At 34.2% G+C, this 15,351-nt stretch overlaps 1 protein-coding gene across 3 annotated transcripts in view; it reads left to right on the top strand.

Moving 5' to 3' along the window:
- The window catches only part of csmd3a (CUB and Sushi multiple domains 3a), a 647,261-nt gene that overhangs the window by 552,452 nt on the left and 79,458 nt on the right, over window positions 1-15,351 (top strand). For all 3 annotated transcript variants that reach the window (XM_087287879.1, XM_087287878.1, XM_087287880.1), the window contains 2 exons: window positions 1,159-1,335; window positions 6,265-6,444. In XM_087287879.1, the coding sequence (XP_087144005.1) occupies window positions 1,159-1,335; window positions 6,265-6,444 (357 nt within the window). The remainder of the gene's footprint in view (window positions 1-1,158; window positions 1,336-6,264; window positions 6,445-15,351) is intronic.

Raw genomic sequence — 15,351 nt, 5'->3', positions numbered from 1 at the left:
TAAAAATATGTGTTAATTTAACTTATGTACCATGAATAATGCATAAACAAGTGTAGTGAGCTCAAAATCGTGATTAATATTTTGAAAAAAATAGGTCATTTTCACCAATGTAGTCTTGACTTTAAAATTCTAATATGTTTTTTTGTGTAATTTATTTAAACATTTTTTTCATAGTATATTATTCCACGCATGCATGTACACACATGCATATATATATATATATATATATATATATATATATATATATATATATATATATATATATATATATATATATATATATATATATATATATATGGTAATATACAGCACTAACCCAGACGTTATATAATTTTAAACTATTAAAATATTCACAAAAGCCACTTTTTTTTACTTTTCAAAGTTAAAAGTTTAAAAGCATAAATAAATAAGAGAAAATAAAAATATAAACATTAACCACAAAATAAGAAAAACTGATGATTTTCTTTTTTTTAACAATACCATAATATCACTAATAATTATTTAAGTCTTAAGTTCTACTAAATGACAAAACTCTGTCAAAATCAGTCGAAAATTATGGAAAAAAATATTTTAAAAATGTTATTTTTTAGATATTTTTTTCTACATTTTTTGAGTGCCTTTGGCAAATATTGGCTGTTTATTGTGATGATATGCCTGACCCAAAGAGCACAGACATTTTTTAAGCTACCCCTGAGCACTTGTTGCTTGATTTCTAAATTTCTACATTAGACCAGAAACACCCTTTAGCTATAATCGTGTACATTTTGCAAAATCCACAGAATCCTGCATTATTCAATTCAATTCACCTTTACTTCTATAGCGCTTTTACAATGTACATTGTGTCAAAGCAGCTTCACATAAATGGTCAGAGTAATTGGAACAGAGTGGTTCAGTTTTTAGTGTTTAAGTTCAGGTCAGTTTAGCTCAGTTCAGTTTGGTTTAAAATCATAACTGAGAGTCCAAACACTGAAGAGCAAATTCATCAATGGGGAGCTCTACCGATCCTGAACCATGCAAGCTAGAGACGACAGCGAAGAGGGAAAAAAAACTTCACAGATAAGCGATTGAAGAAAAAAAAAAACCTTGAGGAAAGATCCAGCTGGACATGTGATATCTATTCTAATTCACTTTTTTTTTTTTTTTGTCTCCACCTTGTAGCTGTTCAGTGTGGGAATCCTGGGACTCCGGCTAATGGACGTGTGTCTCATGTTTCTGGCACCACCTTCTCTCACTCAATCATCTACTCATGTGTGGAGGGATATCGGCTCTCCGGTTCACCCACTCGACAGTGCCTGGCCAACGGGACCTGGTCTGGAGGAGAGCCAAACTGCACCTGTAAGTACAATACACAAAACACAATAGTGTGAACAGGGTTAAAAAAAATAATAGTCATACTTCCCTTGTCGATTGATTTAATAAATAGTTGTTGACGTTTTTGCATTATTGAAATGTTATGTTTAAATATGCAAATGAGGCAGTGTTTTAGATCAGAACTCCTAGTGCTTTATTCACCTTATTCTTCGCGTACAAGCAGGTGCAGCCATTTGAATCGTTTTGGCTCAAGACTTCCAGTCTCATTCACTTCCATTCATTTTTAGATTTTAAAAACAGCTCATTATGCTGGTTGATGTTGCAAACTGATCTTGTCTTTTTATATTATTCTGATTTGTCTGTATAGTCATGCAAACACTTGTTTGTAGAGCAAGTAGTTTGACCGTTTTCATCTATCCTTCCCATCCCTGACATGCGTTTCTCTCTAAATGTTGGCATTCGTACAGCATTCGGCGTTCCATAATAACAAGACGCCCATTCCTAATTAGCCAACCCATCTTACCATGTGTTTGTTGTTGCGCTGTTCACCTCTTGAGTAAATCTCATTAATGCAGCCAGATTTATTACTGCCGCTGTATAAGTAATAGCAGGTTGGAATGACGGGCAGAATCAATCTGGGCCTGACGTATAATGCGAGATTGATGTTGGAGTAGTCTGAAAATAATGAGCAGAGGATTTCAGATGACATTACTCAATGCTCCGGCGTGCTGCTCTTTGTAGACGCGACAAGATAAACTGTGGATGTTGAAGGTGAAGTCAATTCAGAATAACACGATTGATGAATGCTGTCAGACACGCCCTCTGCCTGACATTGATTGGTCAAAAAGAAGCCCCTCCCCCCATTGAACTGCATGTACATTGACTTTAACATTCGATTGTGGTCAGATCAATGGCAGTCGTTGGCTATTTTTGACATGCCATGTGACTGATGACATCATATCAGTCTAGATAATGGTAATTCAGGCTAATAGATCTGGATGTTAAAGCATGTTTGCTGTCTTATTGAGCATTATTCATCATGCTAAATGGGGATTTTTGAATTTGCTAGAAAGTCTAATAAATTAAACTGTCATTATAGTGTTTATAAAAAATTAAAGCCACAGTTTTGAGAGGAAGAAAAAAATTGTGACCTCAAATTGAAAAATATTAGGCAGGAAGTTAAGCATGTCTGCAAACTTGCAAATGTCAGAAATAAATGAGCAATTTAGAAAGTCAGAATTGGTGTAAAGCTGAAATTTTGAGGGGAAGTCAAAATTGTGAGATTAAGTCAGAAATGCTACTGAAATAAAGCCTGATTTATGAAATTGTGAATTAAAAAAAATTAAAAAGTCAGAATTGTGAGATGATAAACTCCAAGTAAATGGACATAATAAAGGCATAATTGCAGAAATTACAGTCAGAATTGTAAGGAAGTCCATATATACACAAAATAAAATTTAAATTGTAGAAATAATTGCAAAAAAAAAACAGACTATAAACTCAATATACATTTAGTAATGTGAGATAAAGCAATATTTTCTTAAAATTAAATCAAATCAAATTTAAAAACAAAATGGTATTGAAAACAAACTTTCATTGTGTAATTGTATGTGTGTGTGTGTGTGTATATATATATATATATATATATATATATATATATATATATATATATATATATATATATATATATATATATATATATATATATATATATATATATTCTAGTAATATTTTCTTATTCTTATAACTTATGCGACCCCAGATTAATAAAGGGACTAAGCCGAAAAGAAAATAAATGAATAAAATTTAATTTAATTTAATTTAATTTAATAAAAAAAACATTAAAATAAAATAAAGTGAAATAAATCAAAATAAAATAAAATGAAAAAAAAATGTGTGCTGATCACCATTTGTGAATAGGAATAACAAAGCATTATGGACATATTGACATACATCTGGAAACAGACACCATTATCCAAGTGGCTTTCTACAAGTAGCCTGAACACACAGCATCATTAAACTGTTTTTTTATGTTTATGGTCTGCAAGGAAATGAAAATCAAACAAAGTGTTGCTCCAGTTACAGCTCTGCCTCTCACATTTATAGTTTAATGGTCAAGCCTCGGGCGTAAGATGCCACAGATGAAAAATCACATTTCAGAACAATATATTCAGTTAAACAACATTTTGACTGTCAAAGCATTACTGGTGTGACTCAGTCAAGCAGCATGTGTTTATTGCATTCATTGTGTACTATAAATATTGTAATATAGTGTAGCGTACAATCGGTTTACTGACTATCATTTGAATTTTTATTAAAACTTGTAATTAAACATGTCCTGCAGAGTTTCACAATATTTATATGATCATTATTATTAAATATATAGCTAAAAAGTTTTTTTATTAATTGATAAACTATTTCTGCTATTTTATTCGGTTTTATTTATAAGCTCTGGATTTATTTTTAATCTTGGGTTATTTTTTTCATTTGCAAGTTTTCTATTGTTGACACGTCATTAAAAATTCACTAAAATCTAATGTCATTAAAATAATTATAATAATAAACTGATAAAAGGTTGATGTGATTTCATAAAATTTCAGAACAACCCTTTTTTTAATAAAATACTGTAAAATTCTGGCAGCCACAGATGCCGTTTTTTTGTTACTGTCAATTTTACGATTGTTTTTTGTAATCGTGTAGATTCAGGTTTTACGTTTTTTTTTTTTAGACTTTCTAGTCATGTCGTATTTTCTTCTTACAGCAACAGACAAACGGTACATATCTATAAAGAATTTGTTCTTCTCTTATTAGTGATCAGCTGTGGGGATTAAGGTGTTCCTGCTAGCACTTATATTTTTATTTTATTTCCTTTTTAAATTTAGTTTTATTTTATTTACTTTTTAAGTTTTATTTTATTTTATTTTATTCACTTTTTAATTAAATTTTTAGTTCATTTTTCTAACATTTTATTTTAATTTTATTTAATTTTATTTACTTTTTAATTTAATTTGTATATCATTTTTTTTACTTTTTAATTGAATTTTAATTTAATTTTATTTACTTTTTAATTAATTTTTTATTTTATTTTATTTACTTTTCAACATTTTAATTCTATTTTATTTACTTTTTAATTACATTTTTATTTTATTTTATTTACTTTTTTAATTAAATTTTTATTTTATTTACTTTTTAATTCAATTTTATTTTTTTAGTTTTGATTTTATTGTATTGTATTTACTTTTAATTAAATTTATATTTTATTTTATTTACTTTTAATTCAATTTTAATTTTACAGTTTTTCTCAGTTGCTTTGGTGCATTTCCCACAACACTATTTACATTTGCACAACAGTTAATGCATTTCTCAAAACAATTAATCATTTGTGCACATCATAATAACAGTTTCCCTCCAACAAATTGCAAATGCTTTTGGACACGCATCAATTGCTTTAATACAACTCTCTGCTATTTATAACATTATCATTTGCTCATGTTATGTCAGTCATAATTAACTAAACTTGTGAATGCTGAATAGTCCCTCCATATAAAACTAACAGTCCTCATTTCATTACTTAAGTCATTACATACAAAAAATGGTGAACTAGTTGTCAAAATCTGTCAAGCAAATTTTTTTTTTTTTTATGAAACCTTTTTTTCCTAAAAAAAAGGAAAAAAAAATTTAACAAAATCGTCTTTTAAATCGAACAAGTTCATGAATGATTTACAGACCTGTGTATGTTTAGGTTCAGTTCCAATATGTACTGCAATATTGTTTACAGTTGTGCACAGCTCTACCCAAAGGAAGTTTATGTTTGTTGTAAATCAGGGTGTGTTTATTCTTTTGCACAATGATGTGAATAAATTAAAATTGAGAAGAGCAAATGCAGTAAAAATGTGATACAGATTCAGTGTCTTGTACTCAGATACCTCATTAAATGCAGTGATGTCTAACTATACTGTAGCCTTGCTGTCTTGAGCATTTTCAGGCAGTGTCACCAAAATCTGACTTTTTTTGCATTGAAAAAATGTCCAGAGTAAACTGCCGTAATGAAAACATGACAAAGCCATTTGACTATCTTGTTCATGAACAATGGTGTCAGGACTTTTCATCTTGATGACACTAACACTTTCATTGACATCAGTATTTGCTTTTGCAGGTTATCAACTAGGTTTTACAGTTTGTACTAATTGTTTTGAGAAATGCATTAACTGTTAAGCAAATCTAAATAGGGTTGCGAGAAATGCACCAAAGCCACTGAGAAAAACTGTATTTTATTTGATTTTAACTTATTTTGCTTTATTTTATTTTGCTATTTTATTAAATTTTATTTATTTATTTATTTTGCTTCATTGTGTTTTGTTTTAATTTAATTACATTTCATTTATAAATTTATTTTATTTTATTTTATTTACTTTTAAATTAAATTGATTTTTATTAGATTTTATTGTATTTGCTTTTTAATTTAATTTAATTTTAGTTTTTTTAATATTTGATTTTTATTGTATTGTTTTTACTTTTAATTAAATTTTTATTTTTTATTTTTTTTATTTTGTTTTATTGTTTTTTTGTTAGTTTTTTTAATTTTTATTTTATTTTATTTTGCTTGGTTATTTTGCTATTTTATTTTGCTATTTTATTTTGTTTTATTTTGCTTCTTTTTTGTTTTTTGTCTACAGAACAAACCACTGTTATACAATGACTTTCCTAATTACCCTAACTTGCCTAATTAACCTACTAAAGCCCTTAAATGTCACTTTACGCTGAATACTAGTATCCTGAAAAATATCTAGTCAAATATTATGTGGTGTCATCATGGCAAAGATAAAAGAAATCAGTTATGCAAAATGAGTTATTAAAACAGATTTAAAACACACAAATTGGGGGAGAAAATATAAAGGGGGGCTAATATTTACTACACATGTCCATAAAGCATTAAATTTTCTTCTTTTACAGTGATCAGCTGTGGGGATTCAGGTGTTCCAGCCAGCGGTCTGAGAACTGGCGAGGATTTCACCGTCGGCCACAACGTGTCATATTCCTGCCAGCCGGGATTCATGATGGAGAACGGGAGCTCTGCGATTCGCACCTGCACCCACAACGGCACCTGGAGCGGCTCTTTACCATCCTGCCAAGGTAAAGAGTCTTCAGATGATTCCTTAAAATCCCGATCCTGAGCCTTTCTGGTGGGTTGCCGAATTGTTGAGTCCCACAGACAAGCAGATGCTGCTCTGCAGATGCCAGGAGGTGTTGCATTGTAAATGGATTGTCATTGTGAAATGAAAAAAATCAAAGAATAAGGGTTAATCGTCAGAGAGAAAGAGATTTGGGAATAATTGCTAACACTCTTCTTGCTGACGTCCCATATACAGCAATATATGCCGAGCTAGTGTTTCTTCCCATGCTGATAAACTTTCGCTGACCGGTTATGGTGACTTTTTTCCATTTTATACGGTTCCTTTTACAGCATCAATGTTGTAATGTAATTAAAATACAATTCGTTAAATAGACTTTGTCATTCATTTAGTTGCTCAAGCGTTAAACGACACAAAAAGCTGTTTACTCACACGTCAGGATCGGCAGGCTAGCGCAGAAGCGCCATTGAATATAGTGGGTGAAAATGCTCATATTATAAAGACATGGCGAGGAAAATGTAATTTAATGCAGTGCTTCCTGCACAATCTAAAACCCACTTTATATTGGATATCACTCAGCCAGTGGAGATCGCTGATTTTTAAAGAAAACAGACCTTAAACGTGCCAATTTTGTAATGGCATACAGTTCACCGGAAGCACTTAACCCAGGTTACTGCCAAATTAAAAGTTCTTTAGCATACTTCAGCATATACCCTATTACTGAGCTCATCCAAAAAAGGCTGTAACCAGAAATTCTGTGACAAATTACAACCATTTCTATGGTATTTTTAGAGTTTTAAATGCTGTTTTTATTTTTATTTGTTTACATGTAAATTAATATCATATAGATGTCATATTTAAATAGGAATTAATTGTATATTTAGTCCTTAAGTAAATCATTTTTATTATTATTTGTTTAATTTGAGTTTTAATTGTACAAAATAACCTTTATAGATGGGCAAATTTATTCTAAAATATATTTGTAATTATATATCAGACATAAATAATAGATAATAAATATAGTAAAAAAAATATTTAAAAAATTATTTAAAATGTTTTAAAAATCTTTTAAAAATTATCTTTTTAAAACTATCTTTATAATATAGCATAAAGATAATTTTAATGGCAACTAATAATATTTATTTATTTATTGGTTTGTTTGTTGGCCTAATTATTAATTTATTGACTTTTTAAAAATGGTACAGTTTTAAATAACTAATAATAAACTTTAATTTTAAAGGTTATTTTTAATATTTTATATTAATATTTAATTTTAAGACATAATAACGTTTATTACTATTCAGTGGTGTCGCTGGCCGGTACAGGCCCTATAAAAGCACTTCATGTTGCGGTATCTTTGTGACGCAGATGAAAGTGAAGGGGTAGTGTGTTGTTGGGGAATCTGTCGTGGATGAAAGTGAAGAGTATTGGGGTGGCTTGGTGTCGACGACGTAGGTGAAAATGAGGGGTGGGGGGATGGGAGGAGATGTGATGAGGTGGAATTGGCGCCCCCTGTTGTTATAATACATGCTCATTTTTATATATTTAATTTTTAAACAACATTTACTTTATTACTATAACAAAAACAAATAATATTTATTAGTAGTATTATTAATGCATTAGGATCATGTTTATTAATATTGGTTGTAATACATTTTTTAAATCATTTAATTTTTAATATTCAATATTTAACTATGGGGCAATGCAGTGGGTAGTGATGTCGCCTCACAGCAAAATAGTCGAGCCTTGGCTGGGTCAGTTGGCATTTCAATGTTGAGTTTGCATGTTCTCCCATGTTGGCATGGGTTTCCTCCAGGTGCTCCGGTTTCCCCTACAAGTCCACAGACATGCACAGACATGTGTTATAGGTGAATAGGGTAAGCTAAATTGTTCGTAGTGAATTTGTGTCAATAAGTGTGTTTCCCAGTAATGGGTTGCAGCTGGTAAAGCATCCGTTCCGAAAAACGTATGCTGGATAAGTTGGCGGTTCATTCTGCTGTGGCGACCCCTGGTTAATAAATGGACTAAACCGAAAAGAAAATGAATGTATGAATGTTTAACTATGTTTTTATTTATTTTATAAAAATAAGTTTGTGTTTTAATGTGGACCTATTATGGTTATTTTTACAAGATGTAAAATAAGTCTCCTAGATGTGCACGTCAAATTTTAGCACCAAATACCCCATAAATAATGTTTTATAACTTTTTGAAACTGCCCTTTTTAGGCTTTGATCCAGGCTGTGCTGATTTGGTGACTGTCACTTTAAATTTAAATGAGATCATGCTCCCAGCCCTCTTTTTAAAACGGGGTGGAGCTATAAACGCCTATTTGTCAGCATTGTGGCAGATTCAAAACTCTAATGGCGGACGACTGCTTCTCACTAAGGGTTGTTTATGCTAATGAGGGAGTGATCATTAATAATGGGTGGGGCTTTTTCCCTTTGATGACACTTACAAAGGGAGAATGCCAGTCAGAGTGTTTCTGCAGACTGTTTTTATCAAGTGTGATTATAAAAAAAATAATAATAATAATTTTTACCATTAGAGGCTGGCTCTATTCACAGACTGTTGCCACAAAACCCCTATATTTTTGCATATTGGGTCCGCTTTAAAATGACCAATAAAAATATGTAATATTTCTTATTCATAGCTATAAATGTTTTTACACATTTAGTGTGAAAAATCCATAATCACATCCAGCCATTCTCCCTTGATTAGATAACGACACTGTTTAATTTGAATACCTTTGCATATTTCACAGCTTTTTTCCCACTGGATTCCATCTTGGCTTTGTGATGGGTGTCATTTCTGTCAGTACTCTCCTTTAAGCCTTTACTTATAAATTTTCAAAACAGATTTTGCTTATATCAGTCCAAAATCCCTGATAGGAAACTTTCCATCCTTCTGCATTCTCGTTAGTGCTCAGACATTATCGACAGTTGCTTGAAATGTTGATATTTTGTCCTCATTACAAAGTTGGTAATTGACGAATATGAGCATGAATATCCAGTCCTGTTTTTCTGCTCTCAACTCATCTTGTTTGTTAATTGGGGTCATAAACTGAGAAATCAAAATAGGTTTGCTCTTTTGACATATTGAAGGTCTTTCTGCTATAAAAACATCCTCTCAGAACTCTCTCTTCAGTAAATGACAGGTTATGGAGTGAGCATTTTATTATGTAATAGTGTGTCTAAACTCCTCCTTCACAGAAGAACTTCAATGCCTACTTCTACATTACTGCTCATTTAGCTCCTCCCATTGATTCTACATCAATGCTCATTTAGCTCCTCCCATTGACTATACATCACTGCTCATTTAGCTCCTCCCATTGATTCTACATCAATGCTCATTTAGCTCCTCCCATTGATTCTACATCACTTCCCATTTAGCTCCTCCCATTGATTCTACATCAATGCTCATTTAGCCTACTCCCATTGACTCTACATCACTGCTTATTTAGCTCCTCCCATTGATTCTACATCACGTCTCATTTGGCTCCTCCCATTGATTCTACATCACTGCTCATTTAACTCCTTTCATTGATTCTACATCACTGCTCATTTAGCTCCTCCCATTGACTCTACATCACTGCTCATTTAGCTCCTCCCATTGATTCTACATCACGTCTCATTTGGCTCCTCCCATTGATTCTACATCACTGCTCATTTAACTCCTTTCATTGATTCTACATCACTGCTCATTTAGCTCCTCCCATTGATTCTACATCACTGCTCATTTAGCTCCTCCCATTGATTCTACATCACTGCTCAATTAGCTCCTTCCATTGATTCTACAACACTGCTCATTTAGCTCCTCCCATTGATTCTACATCACTGCTCAATTAGCTCCTTCCATTGATTCTATATCACTGCTCATTTAGCTCCTCCCATTGATTCTACATCACTGCTCAATTAGCTCCTTCCATTGATTCTATATCACTGCTCATTTAGCTCCTCCCATTGATTCTACATCACTGCCCATTTAGCCACACCCACTGCTTCTACATCACAGCCCCTTTAGCTCCACCCGTTGATTCTACATAACTTCTTATTTGGCCACATCTACTGCTTATTACTGCCAGTTTAGCTCCGCCCACCAATTTTACATCACTCTCTACTTAGCCACACCCACTTCTTCTACATTACAACTTGATTAGTTCCAACCTTTGATTCTACGTGAATTCCTATTTGGCCACACCTACTGCTTGCTGACACTGTTAGTTTAGCTCGGCCCATCTGCCCCTACCTCTTTTAACATGACTGCTATTTAGTCCTACCCAATGCTTCTACATCAATGCTTGTTTAGCTCTGCCCATCAATTCTGCATTACTGTCTGTTTAGCCTCACCTGCGGCTTCTACATCACTTCCCATTTAGCTCCGCCCATCAATTCTACATCTATTTAGTTACACCCACTGCTTCTACAGCACTACCTATTTGGCTCCACCCATTGATTCTACATCATTTTTAACCACACCCACTAATACACAAAATTACAATTACTCGGCCTGTTTGCATTCAGAGCAGTGTCCATCTCTGGAATATTTAGGCTGTTAAACACACAATCTGTTGACATTGGTGTGCACTGCTGACCTTTTGAACTCTTGACAAAATGCAAAAAATGTTAGCCAATGAGAATTGTGGGCGTTTACTTCTGAGTCAATAATCCGCCGTGCCTGTTCAAACAGTGCGCTCAGATGAGAAGTTCAAAATAAGGACATAAAATATGTTTCTTTATAAGTAAAAGTCTTGATAACGACATAACGACCTCAAAGAACAGTCAAAAAAACAAGTTCATGACCTCTGTAAAGAAATCTGCAATGCGTACTGTACATTAAAATTCCGAGAACAAACGCAGAGAGCAAATTGCAGTGAGATCCTGCAGTGTGGCGTCCTAATAGAGCATAATGCGAAGTCATTAGAAAGCCATTTGTGTGGTCCGGCATGGATGAATGGGAGTGATGTGTGTCAGTGACTGGTGAAGTGTGTGTGCCCGAAGCTTAATTTCTCGGTTTCTTCTCTGAGCGTCCAGTGCAGCTGAAGACTGTCAGTGTCCAGCCGTCCGTTTGTCTGTCTGAGATCAGCATGCGGAGCGAAGACCTCTCCGTATACACACTGGGGAATATCAAGGACTTTTTATATTTTCAGGACTGGAAAAGAGAAATTCTGTAATTCCTGTAGGGATTGTAAATATGTTCAGTTTAGCTCTGCAAGGGCTGCTGGTTAGGTTCACATGACCCAGGATTAAATGTTTATTTTGAGGCCATTTCCCTTAAGTCTGATTCCTGATGGCCTTATAGGCAAAGTAAGCAAATGCGAAAATGATTCTTATTGGACACCAAAATGAAAAAAAAAAAAAAAAAAGATATATATATATATATATATATATATATATATATATATATATATATATATATATATATATATATATATATATATATATATATATATATATATATATATGTACTCTATGCACTTACTGGCCACTTTATTCCGTACACCTTACTAGTACCAGGTTGGATGGACCCCTTTTTGCCTTCAGATCTGCCTTAATCCTTTTTGGCATAGATTCAACAAGGTACTGCAAATATTCCCCAGAGGTTTTGGTCCATATTAACATGATAGCATCACACAGTTGCTGCAGACTTGTCAGATGCACATACATGATGTAAATCCCTCGTTCTACCACACACCAATGGTGGTCTCTTGCAGTGGTTCTCAAAGTGGGGGTCAGGACCCCATGGGGGGCCGTGGGACAATGACAAGGGGTCGCTTGGTGATTTCCAAAACTCAAATAAACTCTTATAACCCAGAAAAATAAACAAAAAGCGCTCAGGGGTAACTCAAATATTTGTTCGGTGCTCTTTGGGTAAGGGATTCAACAAAACAACAACAGGAATTAGTCCAAGGCACTCGAAAAATGTGGAAAAATTAAAAAGCCTTATTCACATGGCTATATCTTAAAAATCCTACACATTTCGGCAAGGATCTGCCTTCATCAGGGTAACAATGATCAGATGCGTCTAGAGTCTCTTTTAAGTACTACAGTCACATGACTCATTTAAATATCTCAACAGCACTCAAATAATTTACTAACTAATATAATTCATTTGGCATAGAGGGTGACATATATCAGACATACACAGACATGCACTTGCATATATAAAAGAAAGAGAAAAAAAGGAGAAAAATATATATATACACACATACATACACACATACACGTATAAAAATCAAATAAACATCAGCCTTTATTTTTTTATATATTTTTTAATTAAAATGTAATTCTTAACTAAATGTGATGCTTATGTTTATGAATGCCTATAGTTGTGTCTGCTACATTTATATATTTACAGTATAATCATCTTGAACAAGGGGGGTCGCGAGTCACTGATATTGTTATTTTGGGGGTGGCGGGCTGAAAAGTTTGGGAAATCCTGCTCTATTGGATCGAGATATGGTGATTGTGGAGGCCATTTGAGTACAGTGAACTCATTGTGATGTTCAAGAAACCAGTCTAAGATGATCTGCGCTTTATGACATGGCGCATTATCCTGCTGGAAGTAGCCATCAGAAGATGAGTAAACTGTGATCTATGGTTTCATATTGTTGATGTCAAGTTTTGACCTTACCGTTCGAATGTCGCAGCAGACATCGGCCCATGTACGTGTAAGCAGGAACAAATCACATGGATTCTGATTTACTCAAATCAGATTCAAGCCTTGTTCATATGTGTAAATTTATTTGATATGAATGGGATCTGTGTTCTTGTGTCTGCAGTGTAAGCAGGTCGGATTTTCACCTGTCAATCGCGCGTCATAAAAAACCATAGCGAATGACGTCTGACACTTTCATTACGGAACAGACTTCAGCAGAGTCCCAAACCTTAAATCTCATACACGAGGACTTAAACAGCTTTCATATTGTCATATAGCACAGGTATTTATGCAGGTTAACGAGAGCGAGAAAGCGCAGTGTCCGCCACGTAACCAATATAAACTAATATAAATCTAGTGCATAGCTACACCACGTGCATAAATTACGCCATGGACTTTACATTAAGATGCCTAAAGATTTAAAAATAGAAGAAGGACAAATGAGAACCTTTCTGCCATAAACTATAGTAAAACAGCTTGTCAACAGATTACATACAGGAATAGAGAAATGAGCACTCTTTATTATTAGCTGTTAGCTAATAATAAAGCTCTTAGCTCTTATTTTTTCCTGGTCATTCCGCCTTTGCTGTGTGCTGTGTAAATGCAGACGATCGGATACGAGTCACTTTTAAATGATGATGTAAGCAGGTCAGCAAAAAAAAAATCAGATACCATCACAAAATCGCAATTGACCCTCAAGATCTTCAGTGTAAATGCAGCCATCGAGTATCATCAGACCAGGCAATGTATCTTTTTCTAATCTATTGTCCATTTTTGGTGAGCCTGTGCAAATTTTAGCCTCAGTTTCCTGTTAGCTGACAGGAGTGGCATCCGGTGTGGTCTTCTGCTGCTGTTGCCCATCCGCCTCAAGCTTGGATGTGTTGTGTGTTTAGAGATGCTCTTCTGCAGACTTCGGTTGTTTTGAGTTACTGTTGCCTTTCTATCAGCTTGACCAGTCTGGCCATTCTCCTCTGTCATCAACTAGGCATTTGCACCCACAGAACTGCCGCTCACTGGATATTTTCTCTTTTTCGGAGCATTCTCTGTAAACCCTAGAGGTGGTTGTGCGTGAAAATCCCAGTAGATCAGCAGTTTCTGAAATACTCAGACCAGCCCTTCTGGCACCAACAACCATGCCACGTTCAAAGTCACTTAAATCCCCTTTATTCCTCATTCTGATGCTCGGTTTGAACTGCAGCAGATCGTCTTGACCATGTCTACATGCCTAAATGCATTGAGCTGCTGCCATGTGATTGGCTGATTAGAAGTTTGCGTTAACGATCAGTTGGACAGGTGTACCTAATAACGTGGCTGGTGAGTGGATATTGCAAGTTAATGATACAGTACCTCATTATATCTAGATCTAAAATGATAAATGAAAAAGCCGTCCTGTTTTTGTGTGTTTGCAGAGGTTTTGCTTCCTACAGTTGATTCGGCTCTCATTGATAGAGCCTAATTTTTAACATGTGTTTGTACCAGAGGCTGTTATGGTGTGTTTACAGATCCCTCCACATTACTTTCAGAACAAAACTCACGTCGATATTCTCTCAGAACGGTAAACAACACACAACGGTAAGCAGTTGCTGGAGGGGAAAAGGTTAAGGTTAGTTGGAAGAGGATTCAGAAGTCTTGTCAAAACACCTCGGCCGAGAATAAAGTTGGTGTTTTGGAGGAAGAGCTTTTATATTTGGCAGCAGTGCTGTTCACCTGGGGTCAGCCGTGACGCAGTGTGTCTGTCATCCACAGCCTTAGGGAGGAAGTTGAGCGATGGACTTTTCTACGTGCTGCACATGCTGAGCGACACAAACATGGCTGAAAACACACACACACAAACATGGCTGAAAACACACTCCTGCTGGACTGATGTGGTGCAGGCTTTTAAAGACAGAGCTCCGCCCCTAAACTCACGTCATTGGTTGAGCCAAAACATGGAAAGCAACTCAAGCCTGGAGTCAGCATAAGCACAATTCTGAATTACAGACATCACAAATTACCTCCAGTTTTGTTTTCAGCTGTCATAGTTTAATAAGAGACTAAAGAATAGTTATTTATGCGATATGTTTTATAAAAATAGAAACAAATTGAGAAAAAACAATACATTTGGTAACGTAGTATTTTGATGGTCCATTTGAGTGTAAGTAGACTGTCTGCTTAATATTTGTTGATACTGCTCCTTCAGCAGGTGTTTAACTGACTATAAGAACCTTTGCAAGTACATGTAAACTTACATTAACCTTAACCCCAACCAAACTTA

The sequence above is a fragment of the Danio rerio genome, chromosome 16, assembly GCF_052040795.2.
Source record: "Danio rerio strain M-AB ecotype USA chromosome 16, GRCz13ab, whole genome shotgun sequence".
In the NCBI taxonomy this organism is placed as follows: Eukaryota; Metazoa; Chordata; class Actinopteri; order Cypriniformes; family Danionidae; genus Danio; species Danio rerio.
This window is presented reverse-complemented; position numbering and strand designations above follow the sequence as displayed.